General features: G+C 45.5%; 1 protein-coding gene across 1 annotated transcript in view; it reads right to left on the bottom strand.

Annotated features, from left to right (window-relative positions):
* The window catches only part of LOC8038485 (zinc finger MYND domain-containing protein 11), a 104,203-nt gene that overhangs the window by 30,972 nt on the left and 56,581 nt on the right, over nucleotides 1-16,650 (bottom strand). Inside the window, exons 2-3 of the mRNA XM_042293116.1 lie at nucleotides 12,492-12,592; nucleotides 4,713-4,898 (exon numbers count right to left, since the gene is read on the bottom strand). Coding sequence (XP_042149050.1) covers nucleotides 4,713-4,898; nucleotides 12,492-12,578 — 273 coding nt within the window. The 5' untranslated portion in view covers nucleotides 12,579-12,592. The remainder of the gene's footprint in view (nucleotides 1-4,712; nucleotides 4,899-12,491; nucleotides 12,593-16,650) is intronic.

The raw sequence follows: 16,650 nt of genomic DNA, 5'->3' as shown, positions 1-16,650 counted from the left end.
TTCCTTGGTGAGGTTGTTGATGGTGGCTCGCAGGGACGCGTTCTCCTGTTTCAGGGCCTCGTTGATTTCTCGTTCCTTGGTTGAAGCTTTGTCTTCTTTCTTGGCATTGTCGTTCGAATTGGTCTTCTTGATACCTCGTGCGGCGTCGGCCCAACTGACTCTCTCGCGCGACTTTGATCTTTGGCTTTTTGTTTGTCGCGCGTCTCTGCTCTGGCTCCTGCTGCTGCTATTTCTCGACGGCGCGCGGTTTCTCGATGGCGTCCTTGACTTGCGGGCAGCTGGCTCGTCGAGTAGCGGGAAGTTGCTCTCCAACGGCAGCCAGTCGCTGACGTTTTGCTTTCGGCGCTCCCACTGCCGCTTGCGGACGACGTAGGGAACCTTGTATTTGGCTTTACATTCTCTATCGGCGGTCAAGTGAGCGCCTCCGCAAAGTTTGCATTTGGGCGTACATTTGTGGTCTTCCTTTGGGTTTGTTTGGCCGCAGCCCCTGCAGATGCGGTTGGTTGGAGTTGGGCACACGTCCTTGCGATGCCCGACCCGGCCACACTGGTGGCAGACGTCTATTTGCTTTCTATACAGGTTGCACGGTATGAGCGTGACACCGTATCGGACAAAGTTCGGTACCTTGGGTCCTCCGAAGGCTACAATGATCGTGGTCGTGTTGCCGATTCTTTTGGCTCCTACGGCGAGTGGGTTTCTGTCGTTTACAATGTTGCTGTCGAGTTCTTCGGCACTCGCGTTGACAGGGATGCCGCGGATGATGCCCTTCACGGTGTCGTGCGGCGCCGTGCGGTACGCGCTGACTTCGAAGGTCTTGTCTTGAATGGATATCGTTTGAATTCTCGCGTAGCGGACGGCGTTTTCCTCCTTAGGCGTGCTGACTACCATGATGTTTTGTAGCGCGTTTGGGCAAATGGTGTCTGATGCGTTCTCTTCAGTCGTAATCTTGGCCGCGGCGAGAATGGCCGTGGCGACGGTCGTGGTGCCAATCTTGGTAATGTCCAATCCCCCACGGGGTCTGATGACGATCTTGTTTTCCTCCAGCGGCATGGCTGGCATTCTCGCTGCCTTGATGGCCGAGGCTCTAACGTTCTTGTTACCCTTCGCATTCTTGCTTACTTGGTTGTCGGTGCCGGCGAGCTTCGCGACAAGGTCTCGTTGACGTAGTCTGGACATGCGTTCCCCCACTTGCGTCCATCCAGTGCCGCTGTGGAATTCCTCTGGTGAAAGATCTTCGCCTTGAACTTGCACGCACATTTGGGAGTCGAAGATCGTTGCCCGAGCGGACGTCCCCTCCATCTCGGGGCTTAGTGGCCGCCGCCGAAACGGCGAGCCGCGGCAGGAGCGACAGCGACTAGGCCTATCGCTCGTGGAGCACACCTAGGCCTAGCGGCCCCGCGCACGACGGTGGTGGAAAATGTCTGTTATTTCGGCAAAAAAGGCGTACCTTTGGGAACTTTGTTATCCGTTGGCGTCTCTCGACTTCACAAACTCACTGGGATACACAAGACCATAAAACACCAAGCTACAATAAGCACCCATGTCTCAATAAGCACCCACCCGCCACTTTTTAAATGCGTGAACTTGAAGCATTCCAAAACTTAGCAAAAGGCATAGACTTCTGAGCCAACCCAGCTAAAACGTGCGCGTCACAGAAACAGCCGCTCACCACTCGCATAATGCACTATTATCGTGGCACCGTCGTAGTTTCTGCGCCGCCTCCGGAGCACAATTCTAAAAATTTTCGTGCCGCTTTCGCCTTCGACTTTGCTCGCATGCCTCAATCATACTTCGTCTACGACGAGTCTCCTCGGTGCACTACTACTGAAATTCGCGTCCTTCAGATCTGCTGCAGATTTTCCAGAATCCAGCCACACGGCGTTCCGGTTTGCCTGCCCAGACGGTCGTGCGCGTGCACCAGCAGGACAGGGTGTCAACTACGGTCAGCGCCAACTAGAAGACAAAGGCCTGCGCATCACATCATCGTTCGTGGGCGCTTCACCAACCGCAAGCGGCAAACAAGTCGAAGCTTGACGAGCTTCGACTTGTTGGGCAAGGCAAATCGTTCCCTGGGGTTTATTAGATACAAACTGTTTTTAGCATCTCCTGAAACTCGTCTGCTAGCTTTTAAATCATTTGTCAGGTCGCAACTGGAGCATGCTAGCATCATATGGGCTCGTCATCAGGATTATCTGAAGACTAAATTAGAGAGCATTCAAAACAAAGGGGCGTGCTTCATTTTCCACGACCATTCACCTTACACGAGCATTTTGGCACAGAAACAAAGAGCACTTATACCTCTATTAGAAACCAGGCATAGGGTCTCACGTCTCACATTCCTTCACAACATGTATTACTATAATGTTCCTCTCAAAGAATGTCTATTATTTTCAGCCCATCGCATTTATGATAGGGGTGTGCAAATATTAAAATTTTCAAATGCGAATCGAATACGAATAGACAAAAAATGGGCTTCGAATATTAAATATGTGCCTAGTAATAAAAAATTATAAAACAAGAGGTAACAGCAGGTTTTATAGCATTTTTAAAATAAATCAATGCAACAGCATTTTACTGGGCTGCAACAGGCTAAAGATGCTTCTAGTAATGCACTCATTACAAATTATCACGTAGGAAAATTAACTGCTCAACGTGTTCAGAAAGTAAGCGCTCCCTACGTGCCAAGACAACATTTTCGCCAGTAGAAAGACCCTTTCACTCGGGAAACCTGCGAAATTTCACTAAAGTTTGAAGAAGTTCGACTTATGAACAGTGTTGCCCGGCTGCTACACAAATATTTCAAATTTTGGCAAACAAATAATTTAGAAAGTGCTTTATTTTATATTTCACGAAATGGTTACCAATATGTTTACACCACATAAAAGCAAAAATATGTGCTTGTAATGATTTCATTAGTTATTAATGTGAACCAGCGATCCCGATAAACCCAACAAATATTGCACTTTTCCTCCTCCAGGTGGAGTCAACTAGCTTTTTTAATTTTCCCGCATGCACACAAAAGTCAAACTTCAGTCGAACCTTTGTCGAACATCACGTTGAAGGTTAGAAAAAGTCGAACTTGGTCGAACTCGAACCTGAGCAGGTTCGCGACATCCCTAGTTTTGAGTGCGCAGGAGTGGCAGGGGTTGTTGTCAATGGTGATGCAATGTTCTACTCGCACCTAGATTTTTCTTTCAAGAATTATTTTTTGTTTATATTTCACTCTCGAGGTTAATTTTATTGTATCAATTTATAGAGCGGGCAATTACATCACATATTGCTATAAAAGTGCCACACAACAAAAGGCTTGGTACCAGGGTGTAAGATAGACAGGTGGTGAAACGAGAGCCAAATGAGCGACCGGATTGTGTCCCCCTCGGTTTTCTTTTTCTCTGGCGCCATCTATGTGGAGCACCGCGAACTCTCACTCCAGGTGGGCGAACGGTGGCGACCTGCTAAACTGACGGAAAAAGTTTCTCGTGGATTTTCAATGGAGGACCGTCATACTCTCGGTTTGTTTTGCGCACTCTCCCACAGAGTTCCATGCAAATTCGGTTCCAATTTTTTTTCCTCTCGCTGCAGCGCCATCTGTCGCAAATTGGGAGTACCTGCAAGCAGACGGGTACACAATCTGGTCACGGCGCTGCGGTAGGTTTGTATGGGCCGTTTCCCCACCTGTCTATCTTACCCTGCTTGGTACAAAAGAAACCAAAACTGATCCTGTCTTGCTGCCATCGGACAGATAGAAACCGAGCAGACTGATAACGCACGCACATACGCCTTTCTCAGTGAAAGGAATGCGTGCCTGGAATGCATGGCAGGCAGATCATTCGTTACTTGCTCAAATATTCGCGGTTTGTCTGACTATTCACCGTGTTTTCCGAATATTCAGGAACTTGCGAATATGCAATTTTTGAATCGAATATGTTTCGAATAAGGAAAATATTTGATTCATATTCGAAATTTTGAATATTCGCACACCCCTTATTTTTTATAGACATCATCATGCTCACAAACTTCGCTCACCTCATTGTAGTATCTTACCAATTTTGCAATTTTCCATTGCAGCTTGCCATTTTGGAATGGAACGCTTTACCTCATTGTAAAGTTAAAATTGCAGATGGAGCAAATTTCAGATCTTCACGTGAAATATTATTTCACATCATCCCGGAATGAATCTTGTGTGCAAAGTCATTTTTGTTTGCTGTTCTTTGTTCAAAAACTTTTTGTTTGTCCGACATGCGTATATTATTGTAATAATTAATAGTGGTATGCTTTTGTTGTTTTCCTACGACTTATGTATTGTATCTGTTACTTTGTACTGCACTGTCTCTACCTTTGTAACTCCCTCCCTCCTCATACCATGCCCGAAAGGGCACTTTGGGGTACATATTAAATAAATAAACAAACAAATAAATAAATAAAAAAGCTGGGGTGTCATGTCGTCGGATGTCACCATCCTGGCAGCTGGTGCTAGAAGTCCCAACAAAAAGTGAGAAACGAGCATGAGTGCCACCGTCGTTGCGGCGTCCCAACTTCTGGAGCTGGAGAGTGACCTGCAGTATGAAAGGCGCCTGCCACATCCAACCCCACCGCTGGGGCGCCACCAAGATCGCGGCCAGTGACAGTACGTGATCAGGTGGAAATCGGGGGACCACATTCGAGATCACACCCATCAGACATGTTCCAGGCAGCGTGAAATGGGTTCTCACCGGGGGCTCCTCGGGCAGCTGGAAGGCCTCCTGGGGCACGCCCACCTTGGAGCCCTTGAAGCCCATCTTCTTGCGGGAGAGCATCAGGGCGTCCCGCACGGCGTGGCCCAGCTGCCGCTCCGTGTCCGCTGCCGACAGGTGGTGCTTGCGGCGCATGTAGTTGGCCACCCGCTCCAGGTTGCTCACCTGGGCAGCACGGGCAACGACCCCGCTCCACTTAATCCGCTCCAGAACGGGGAAGGATGTTGAGTGTACTGGGACTAGACTATCGCAACGTCCCGAAAGATAGCCCGCCAAAAATCAAAAGCAAATCGGGTGAAAACGAAAAATGGGCTAACTTTCCGTGTGCAATCGAAAAAAGTTATGCCCCTGCCGAACTTCTTAGCAAAGACAAAGGGCAATGAATTAAAGATGACTGTACTTCCCAGTCAGCAATGTTTGTTTATATTCCGCCATGGCTAACTAGCTGCCTTTACGCCGAGGTCATCATTGATTCGAGCACAGCAATTACTAGGAGTGGGTTATGCTTCGGTGTTTAAAAATAAATAGCAAATCGAGTCAAAAAGAGGGGGCAGGTTATCTTTGAGGGTGGGGCCTCTCTCGGGATACTGAGGTAGGCACACATAGGGGATGACCAAAATGCAGCTGCAGCCCACCAAAAGTGCCCAGAGCAGAGTGTAAAACCGGAACCGAACTGTTATTTTTAGTCAAACCGGAACCAAACCAAACCAAAATTGTTACCACCGCCATGGAACCAAACCGGTACTGAAACCGAAAAAAATTTAACAACAACCAATTTAAAACAATTGTCTTTTTTTTTTTACGGACTGAATTTTAGGTCACTGAAAAATTGGCAGTGGTATTTGCTATATCTATCGGAAAACCGTCATATACCGAATTAGTAGCCATGAATGAGAAATGGTGGGATTTCATGGCAGCTTCGTATTAGCATTCCAATTAATTATGTGATGTCATTTGTCACGCAACAGTATTATGCGATGCAGTCACGTGACGTCACGGCATCAAGTCGTTGCATAGCGTTACACCATGACACTACACCACTATTTTACCCCTAATGTTAATAGATCCAGTGACGTTGTTGACAGTGTGACGCCTCATACCCCCTCAACATCGCAGTGTGTGTCAAGAGATACCATGACATACTCGATTGTTGTGTGCCCGAACACTCGACTGCGTCTCAGGACGATCATAACATCGGCAAACATTAGAGTAGCGAGTCGTGTTCAATCGAAGAAGGGAAAAATAGACAAACTCCAATAAAAATTTGTGAAGCTCAGCCCGTGCCCTACGCTTTGCCATTCCCAGCACATGGCTATGATAGACATTGGCAGTATACAATTAGCACCAGATCACGTGACCGCTTGACCTACTTGCGAGTTGAGGGGGAACGCTGCTTATGTGTTTTTCTGCGACTGCAATTTCGTGGAGGGAAAAGCCAGTGCGTCTTCAGGAGGATTAGGTTGTCGAGGATTAGTTAGAGGTGGAATACATATACTGACACTGCAAAAGCCGCTGCACGGTCAGTTTTAACATATACTATCGCGAACCGTATGAGCGGCAACGCCGGAGCGCGTGGCCTTCGATACATGCTGCGCTACGTTGAGGCTGCTAAAACAGCATGGTGGAGAGCGGGTATTGCAATCAGATGAACACATTGGAGTAAGCACTCTCTCTCCCAGCCCCGTCTCTACTATGCTGTTCTATCAGCCTCGAGGTAGCACAGGAGGTGTCGAAAACCACGCTAGAGTACTGCACGGGCCTAGTTTTTGAGGCCCGGCTTGGTCGATGGGATGCCTATACCTGATCAGGCCCGGTCCATGCATCTCTTAAATTCAAAGCTGCCCTGGGAAGTTGTTGGTGTATTTTGTTCGTTTAGCCTAATTTGCTTAAAAGATGCTGTCAAGATGTTGTGTTGTATAAAGATCTTAGTGTCAACATAGCGATGTTAAAGGAACTGTGAAACGATTTTAACGTTGAAAGAATTGGTATCTTGTGCTTTTGATATAGTTCACCTTGTCACAAATGACAGAAAACACACCTCCTTTCATCGAAATGTTGCAATTCCGTTGCGTAATAGCGAGGCAAAACTTGGAATATTCTCCGACCTGCAGCCGCGAGCGGCGGCCATGAGAAACACGCGGCGTAACGTCAAAGGGGAATCTTGTAGAAAGATAGCAAGTTGTGCGAATACCTACTCGATAAAAGGTAACTTTTCTATAAATCTTGTCATTCCAACATGCGTCAAAAACCTGGTATCATCGACAAAACTTTTATTATACGGAGTTTTAGTGGCGCCATCTATCCTAGGTCCACAAAACCGTCAGCTCTAACTGCTACCGCGAACAGCCGCCAGAAGCCGGAGGGGGAGGGGGACAGGGCCTGACGGGCTATGGCCGGGCCCAAATGAGACTTTCCTCCTTTCACCATATTGTTCGCGCGGCACCCGCGAGCAGATGAGTTCTCGCTGCTCACTGATGGCTCTAAAGAAAGAACTTTTCCGGAACTCCGCGCCTACCCCCTCAACGTCACTGCACACATGACCCGGAAGACGACGTACGAGTTGAGAGGCAGCAAAAACCTGGATCTTTTTCATTTTTGTAAATAAAAGCTAGGGTATCCGGGCAAAATCTTTTTTCTGTAGTTCACTGCAGAAGTGTCAGGCATCAACTTCCACAATAATTTAATCAAAGCCCTAAAATTGTTGCACAGCTCCTTTAATAGCACTTGTTCAAGAGATGAATAAGTGTTTGGAGACATTACTACAAAGCATGTACAAGTCCCAGATTTTATGCAGTCCAGTATGAGCTGAAGTCACAATGGGTCATAAATGTTCAGTATTTATGTGTCCGTCGGTTGGCACTTCGGCTTTTTCACTTCTTTCAAATCTAAACAATCATTGCGTTAGCATTTTCTTAATGTTTTCCAAAGTGTACTACACCATTGCCCAAGCCCGGCCTGGGTCCAGAAAGAATCCATGCTTTTTAGCCTGGGCCCAGCCCGAGACCAGAAACAATTCGTGCTGCTTCGTGCCGGTGCGGTGCAGAGTTCTAGGCCACTCGATCTGGCGTTCCCGCTCGTACTGTTCACGATAGTAGGTAGCACGAAGGCACATAAGTATGCTTCCTTTACTTCTGAACTGCTACAAAATGCTGTCACCGAGTATAGAAATATTGAAACTACTAAATGAGACTTAATAACTGGACAATACATTACGTAGAACTACAAGTCTGTACAAGGGGGTGGGAGATAAAAAAAAAATACCCTCACAGAGCTCAGGAGGTTCGTTCTCAGGTTCTTGCTATCAGCGGCAACCACCTCTGCATTTTGCTTAAACTTCCCAGTCCTTGGGTGCAAAATGACTCAAAAATGATTGTCCAATAAACGGGGGAAGGACAGAGAAAAAGGGGAAAGGTAGTTCTAGAAACATGCAGAGTCAAAAAAAGTTTTTTGGCGCCGTATCTACAGTGTGTTCCCCCCTAAACAAATTGCAGGGTTTGCTTCACCTCAAAAACAAGTGACTCGTCACCAAACACTCATCCTCCACCCAAAATCTAGCGATAGCGGTACAAACTAGATGCCAAAGTTTCAGAACTAATCATCATCTTATTTAAAAGACAGTAAAACCTGATTATATCAAACCCGGTTAATTCAAACTATTCCTTGTATTGAACTATTTTGTGAAAAGACTAGTAGCTGCAATAAAAATGCATAGAAAAAAATGTGGTTACAACGAACAAAAATTGCAGCGTCACTTGATATATCGAACTGCAAAGAGCACCATTTTGCTCTGTAACCTGGCTTTCCCCCAACACATGCAAACTCATTGGGGGAAAGCCAGCTAGCAGAAAAAACTGGATTTTTTTTCTTTTAGGTGGCCGCGTCGACTGCCCAGAAGAAACAAAAGAAATCTCTTTAGCAGAGAGAGCGGGGAGAGGGCGAGCTGGTGAAACCTTGAGAAACGAAGAAGCAGCCACTGGGAGTAGCCGCGTGGAGCACCCCTCATGACGTACAGATGCTCCTTCGAGAGTAGCTCAACTTTTCTAAATGTGGCATACTTGTTCGTTGACAAAATCATTAAAACTTTTATATAGAATTACCCGTTATATCGAACTGGTAGACAGTTTTTGGTAAGTTCGATATAAACGGGTTTGACTGATATTGTAAGCAATGTTCTTATCTTTTCGGTGGAAAAATGGCGGCGACGAAGCTTTCAAATACATGAAGTTGAATGGCACCAGTTACCGAGAATAGCCCCCATTTTCCCATTGAAATTTTCAAAAAATCAATTATAACTTCTTTTTGTTTTAATTAGATAACAGTTAGCTTCAAAACTTTGGCATCTGTTTTGTGCCACTAGCATTTCATTTGGGCAGAGGATGAGCGTTCGGTGATGCATAGTTTATTTTTCCGATGAACAAAACACCATAAATTGTTTTGGAACACGCTGCACAGAGAGACCACAGAGCGTAGCCCTGGAACTACTTTGTTTACACAAACACTCGTGCCAGAAAGCGTGTTTTTATGTTGCCACATGCTCGCGTTGTTCCTCACAATGCTGTGCCAAGCAAAAATCGTGTTTCTCTCAAATACACAGCTTGCACTTAGGCATCAGCTGCCATTTTAGTAACCTAGCTGCTGATCGCGTACCTACTGCAGCATACATATCCCACCGCCAAATTTCTTTTTGCCCGCAAGAAAAAGTGCCAACGACTGTCAGCATGTTGTAATGATGTCAAGTGCACGACGTTTATTAGAAGAAGTTCCATTTCCTGGCAAAATGCAGTATTTGCAACATATCAGCCAAGCAGACACAATCCAAGTTATGGAGATTTCCCAGTATGCAACAGTCTCGCGGGTAAGGAGACTAAAAATGTTGCAGTGTATGACTGATGAAGCTCATAAGCTGTAAAGTGAGGGCAGATACACGTGCAAGTAAAACTGAATATGATATGAGCCTTGCGACAGCAATATTTTGCAATGTTTCTAGCTTTTGCTGGTGCCTAAGTGTGATCTATATTAGGAATATTATTTGTGGGGATTTCTGTGGTCTCCCTTCCCCGGTGGCTGTGATTAATGCCACGGGTCGGGACGCTCGACCTCCCTCTCTGTGAACTCCGGCCTGTTTGTGAAGCAGGGAGTCCCCTCTTTAAGGGCCCTCCCCTCACTCTTTCCAGGGGGGACCTCCTTCCATTCCCTTGCTCAGATACAGCTCATGACTGACAGGCGAGGAGGTTTTGCCCCGTATTGTTCTGCTGTCGGGAAATGGACTCTTCCGACGACCGTGAAAGAGATGGAAGTGTTTTGGGGTCCTCTCCGATGCTTTTCTGATCTTGGCTCTCCAGGACCCCGCGTCTGACGGGTAAGGACCTTTGTCTTAATTTGCCAGCACAGGAGGCATTTTGGATGGGGACATATTAGTTCATTTTAAGAGTTTTAATAAATGCTCTTGGACACTATCTTTACTCTGGTACGTGTGTGTTCTCTTCTGCTATATACGAAAGAAGGAGACAGGGCAATTGATTATTGGCACTGACAGAAGTATTTATTGAACCGAGCCATGGTAATGTAACCCTAAACATGGTCTACATCTTCATGGAGATGTGGGAACCGCATCACTAGGTTTGACGACTTTTTTGAGATCGTCGCCACTGTTGAGATAGCCCTTTGGTTCCTCTATTGGTACCACTGTCAGTAGTTGCATCTCCATGTCAATTTTTTTTTTTTTTTTTTTTTTGCAGTAAAGCGATCTTTTATTGGATTTTGCAAAGAATTATACATTTTGCGTATTAGCCTTCAGATCTATCATGTGAGCGCATGATTCATCTTTACATACCCTGTAACCCGGTGTTTCACAGTGTCAAATAGGAAATAAAGAAACTTGTTTCTGCAGACCGGCCAAACAAATGCCATATTTTCATGCTGCGAGCTCCCGTGTCGCTCGCATGCAGTCAGTGGTGTTAGCCAGGATTTTTTTTTTTTGGAATAGGGGTGAGGGGGGGCTGAGGTGGCCTCCACCCCGGATAAACCACTGCCCACAGTGATGTCAACTTCATACAGTACGCTTTTGGTAAAGGCAACGTGCCTGTCGGCACATTGTTGAAAATGCCATGCTGCAAGCCTCAAAGACGGCGGCCTCTTCATCTGAGTTTGGACCCAATTCTGGACAAGGACTTTCAAAGTCGCGGTGACCGTTGGTTTTAAAAAAAAACAATTTCTTGCATGCTGACATTTGACATGGTCTGTTATTGATCACAGTATACAATCATTAAGCATTCATTGAATATCCCACTTCCAAACTGGCAAAAAGTACTTTTAAACAAAAAAACAGCTAAAAAGATGCGTTCCACAAATTTCGGAGTTCATTATACAATTGTGCAGCTTCATGATTTCGCCGTACAAGGTGCTAGGCTTCGGGAAAGGTGCAGGGTTCAGGAGTGACATAAGCCTGGCGACCTCGGGAAACATTTTGCATGATTATTTTAAGAGATTAGTGCAGATCGGCAAATGTGAGAATCCAAATGTGAGCGCTGCATCAGAGGTGCTCAGATTGTTGAGGAACGCTTTGAGTAACTTGATGCTTCACTGCAATCTAGAAGCATCCCATTCCGAGTGGCCCCCTATTGCCTCCCAAAGCAGGAATGGCACGCCACCATCTTTAAGGCAGTTTGAGTCATGCTCCTGATATTTTCGATATATGGTGCCACAAGTATGAATAAGGTTTTTCATAACTTAAAAAAAAAGCCCATCTCATTTATTAAAATATACATCGTAACTGAATGCACTCCCCACTACTAAACAAATTCTGGAAATTTTTGCCCGGCATTGCTACCTTGGATAGACATGTGCACGTTCCAAACCGGTTCAAACCAGTATTTTTGCTTTCCGGAGCTGACCCGGAAATGAACGGAAAGCGGTAAACCCGAACCCAAACTAATAACATTTTCGGTTCGACACTCTGTCCCAGAGTACCCTAATGTCATCACCTCATCAACACTGAACTACGCCAAGGTCTGGCTTGCAGCACATTCAGCGCAACAATAATGGACACAGACTGGCACATTGGCGCATATACTTTGTATAGATTCTGAGATTCAAATAAAACAGGGGGCCCACACTTGCAATAGCAGTTAGCATCAAATCCCTCGTGGGGATTGCATTATTCTCGCGCAAGGCCGAGCCCATAAAAGCCCAATGCCCGAGAAGATCAGTCGCTTCACGGCCTCAGTACTGGGAGAGCGGTTGCCGCACCAAGTTTGCTCTTCAACTCCGGAGACGGAGGACGTGTGCTGTTGTCCTCCCCCGAAGGTATGTGGCTTCTATGGCTCTCCGGTCGATGGTGGCTCGGGGCTTTTTTGACACCTTCCCCACTCACTCAGCCGCAGTGTGTTTAGAAAACCATTGTCCTAATAAATGCTGCTGGGTCTGGATTGTCCTTTGGTATGGTGTCACTACTGGTATTTGTTGCAGCCCACAAAAGAAAACAGTGCGACAATCACTTTCTGGTAGCATGGCTGCACGGTAGTACTGTTCTCCTACGGCACCAAACCAGGCATGTAGCCAGGATTTTGATTCAGGGAGGGAGGGAGGGAGGGACACCCATGACAAAATGCTGTATGAGGAAGAGGGGGGAGAGGGGAGAGGAGGCCCCAGCAAGATGGAAGATTTCGGGGTGGGGGCGGGCCCCATAGGGTTACCCCCTGGCTACGTGCTTGCACCAAACCTTTATTGGCTCGGCCTATTGCAAGATGTTGGCCTCACCTGTTTCTGCTGTCGGATGGAGTCGACAGCGTCCCAGAGGTGCTGCACAGTCTGCGGGCACGACAGCCTGCGCTTGCACGTCGCCATGTTGGGGCCCACCTCTGCGAGAGACAGACATACATAGGCTGTTAACAGTGTAACTTCTTTGCTGCACCAAGCAAAATAGCTTAGTGAATATTAGATTGTTCTCAACCTTCTATTGAATGTGTGTTATTTGCTCCAGTTCAGATACCGCTGAAACATGGAAGTACTGTACATCACTTCCTTTTTGCGAGCTCAATATTTCACAATTCTTGTGAAGTGAAAAGTTCTGGGCGTATTTCGTGGGTGCAAACATCTGCTATAATGAGTAGTACGCTAAGTGTACGTCATCATAGTGTGACATCTTTGTGTGATCAATATTTCACAATATTTTACAGGTAGTGTGTTAAAGCTAGGTTAATTTCAGTATTCACGCCCAGAGAAGAGCGCCGGCAAAGCAGACGTCAGCAACAACATGGTTGGTAGTGCAATTGTTGAGCCTGCTCAGCTGCTTACCAAATTGGGCTGTGAAAAACCTAACTGGGATATTTGCTGCAGCAATAGACCCTTTCCGAAATTCACTGCCATCTGGGCCCGTTTTCTTGAACGCGAACCGTGGGTTAAAGTTAACTATTGTCCCTAGAAGAGGAAATTCTAGGTCACGTGACTGGGAGAGCAGGGGCGCCGAGGTAGGAGCAGTAGCTAGAAGCAAAATGGCTGCGACGTTGCTTAATGAGGGCTAATAGTTCTTCTTGGTTCTGCTGAACATTCATTTCGATCCGGCTGTTATATTAATGACGCACCATCAACCTCTTAGTACGTCAAGCAAAGGTAGTTCAGAGGGACTACTAAACTATCTGACGGCGCAGCATTCCGCGAACGCATCACTCTTCAGCAGTCCGGGATTCAAGACATATGACGGTACATAAGCCTTGCAAGTGTTTTTATAATGAGTTAAAAAATGTTTTACGAACGAGTGTTGGTATATATTTATACTAACACATTTAATTTGTTATACTATGCACGCCAGCTTGTGAGCAGCGATTACTTTGCAAAGAAAGGGGGTTATCCTCGATAAAGTCTTCGTTCCGGGTGAACAGCTGGGACATTGTACTGTTTTTTTGTTCGCAGTGCGCCGACAGTATGCCGACAGCATCGAGGCTTTTACATATCCCCGGTGGCCAGCAATTCAACGGTGACGAGCAGCTTAGCTCCTCGTCACCGGTGGATCGGTTGGGCAAAAGAAAAAGGGGGCAAACAGTTAAGATCAGCAGGAATCACAGAAACGTGCGTCGCAAGGAACAAAAATGAGACTACAGCACCGGCGTTGCCACACTGGAAGGCACACGGGATGCGTTGTTTATGGCAAAACATATTCAAGGAAATGTTTCTTACATTTTCGAATATTCGTCGGCAAACTCTAGCATAGTAGCTAAAATTTCTTCGTACCATCTGAAGCAAATAAATTGGTCTTCAAGTACAACATTACTATATTTTTACTTAAAATACCATACTAGATTGATAACAACCAGCAGAAAAAGAGGTAAACAAAATGACTGGCTTGTTTCACCAATAGATGGTGCATCTTACTGCCCAATCAAAAATAATTATTGTTGTTGTATATCCAGCCGTTTATTACAGTACCTAGGTACTTTTTCCTTCATAGGCACCGTGGTTTACCGAAATGGGTTTACCATCGCTTCGAGAAAACCGGCCCTGGTAGCTCAAACAGCAGTTTGACTTTTGCCGTACTAGTGGCGGCAATGAACCTCTAGTTTGCAGTATTGTATCGGGCACTGTCACTTTCGCAAGTGAACAGCAGACGAGAATGTGCGCTTAACTGTAAGCTCTTTCTCAATCTTTTTCAGTGTCGATGGCAAAAAAGATGCAACCAGTCAGAACGAAGTGCCAACCCATATAGACGCCTCAATAAAGTTATTTACATCAATTGGCTTTGATACCAATGGTGTGCTACTAATAGATTGTCGGGACCAGAGTTTGAAATGAACACTGACGCAGCTCTTGCATTTAATTCCTGCTTCGGATCGTGCTAACGTCTCAAATGTTTATAGGCCTCAAACCATCAGCTTAGGGGCATCTTCAACTTCTTCCTTCATCAGTAAACAGAAGGCCGCCATTAGTACGGCACATACAGAATTTTTCAGATGATGATAGTGATCAAAGTGGCCACACAAAATTTTGGAAAGGGTCTATACTGGTGTCTAGAGGTTGGCAATGAGGCTACTTTTCCACTTTGAGTTGATAAAACTGTAAGGTAACTCGTCTGCAAACTTCGGGGCCTAAAAGATGATCCGTCAAGTTTCGGCCTACTAAAGCGTTTTGTGAGAGTACCCGACGTTTTGTGGGGTCTCTCTAACGCTATTTTAGGTAAGACATTTGCTTGCAGAATGAGAATGCATGCAGACTAGGATGTACATAGCTATAGACTATAGGTATGAAGAGGCAATACATCAAGTGTGTGGAGAGGAGGATGAGACAGCTGTGACATTCAACTGTAAAGGGCTTGACCTGGTAGTTTCCGAAGGTGTCACTGATTTGGTAAATGCACTGTTGTTTAAGGAGAAAGAGAGGGGAAAAAATCGTTGGGAGGAGCAAATATTCGAACTTTCAAACCTAAATGACCCAAAGAACTACGTCACTCTTCCAAGCATCATTGTGGGCAGGGCGTGATGCACTCTTTTTGCATGCAATTTTTAAACCGGGAGAAAAGACGAGACACTTGATTAATATCTAGAAAATTGTTACCTTTTAGCAAATTCTTTAAATTTATCTGGCCTCTAATCGTTAATTAAAAGATTTCAGGTAATCGGTCAATTTACCGTGACGACTATCTCCTCAGATCATGTCTGCCGAGCCTGATAAATACAATCCAGGGGCCCTAAGCTGGGCGCTTGGCGAAAACAACAGCGAGAAATTTGGCTGCCGCGATTGGCCAACGCCACACTTGACCTCGGCGCCGGCCGATCATAGCCGCCGAATTTCTCGCCGACTTTTCTGCCAAGTGTCCAGATTAGGGCCCCAGGATAGAGTCAAACTCTACCCCACTCCAAAAACCCCCCCCCTTTTTTTTTCTTTTTAATCTGTACAAATTAAAATTACACACCTTTTATATACCTATATTGAACGTGCAAGCTTCATTTATTTTGCAACTCCAAGCGAAAATACCGCTAACAATACCAGCCAGCCTGTAGCGCCTGTGACAAGAAAAACACCCCAATTCCACGAAACAAAAAAACAAGAAAAAGGGAAGCGAAGATAAACAAAGCGACTCCCACTTCGCCCAATGTAGATCAATCAAGTATAAACAAATAAAAAAAAAGCACGAATAAGCAAGAAAGAAAAAAAAAACGAAAGTATTAACAAGGCGTTTAAAGCCACGCGTTACTGTGCAACCGCTGAGGACATAGTCGACCAGCCAAGGACATCCTTTTTCTTTTTCTTCTTTTTATTGGGGTCAGGGAAGAATGTATGCAGCTTTACCTTTCGTGCCGTGCCCGCTTCAAAACGCAGTTTGTTGTTTTACGTAGAAAGAAATGAAGCCTTTTTGGAAGATGGAGGTCAAACACCCGTGAACAAAGCATAATCTTTTTCTTTTTCATTAATGAACTTTTTGTTGACTGAAGAAAGCTGAACAAGAGGAGCTGGTGAGGGTTGATTGTACTGAACATCGAGAATTGAGAGTTTTAGCAGATTGTTTTTTCGCTTTGATAATGATACCTCCTCTCTCCTCCGGCGGCCTTGGGCATGCATCATATCGTTTTCGGGTGTCGTTATCGGGGTGAAAAAACGATCGGCTAAAACTCTCTAATGACGAAGGACAGAACCAATCGTCCTCATGTCATACTTCCACAATGTGCGGCTAGTGACTTTCGGCCTTTCGCTCATTAGAGAAGTCCGGTTCTTAAATATATTCTTAACTGTGATTATTTCCTATGACTTTCGCTTAATTTGAGGTACGTAGAAACATTACAGGTTTCTGTTTTAATCAGGTTGAGAGGAAATTACCAGGTGATGATTTCCAGGTTTCTATGCCAATGTCCGTTTAAAAAAAAACAAAAAAACATTTACTTGGAAGGAAAGTTTAGTGGATGGTTTCAGTTTGTTGGTTCGTTTGAAT

Source organism: Ixodes scapularis, unplaced genomic scaffold (genome assembly GCF_016920785.2).
Source record: "Ixodes scapularis isolate PalLabHiFi unplaced genomic scaffold, ASM1692078v2 PGA_scaffold44__24_contigs__length_19508400, whole genome shotgun sequence".
NCBI classification, from domain to species: Eukaryota; Metazoa; Arthropoda; class Arachnida; order Ixodida; family Ixodidae; genus Ixodes; species Ixodes scapularis.
Note: the sequence above shows the minus strand (reverse complement) of the source record. Positions and strands in the feature narration are given on the sequence as shown.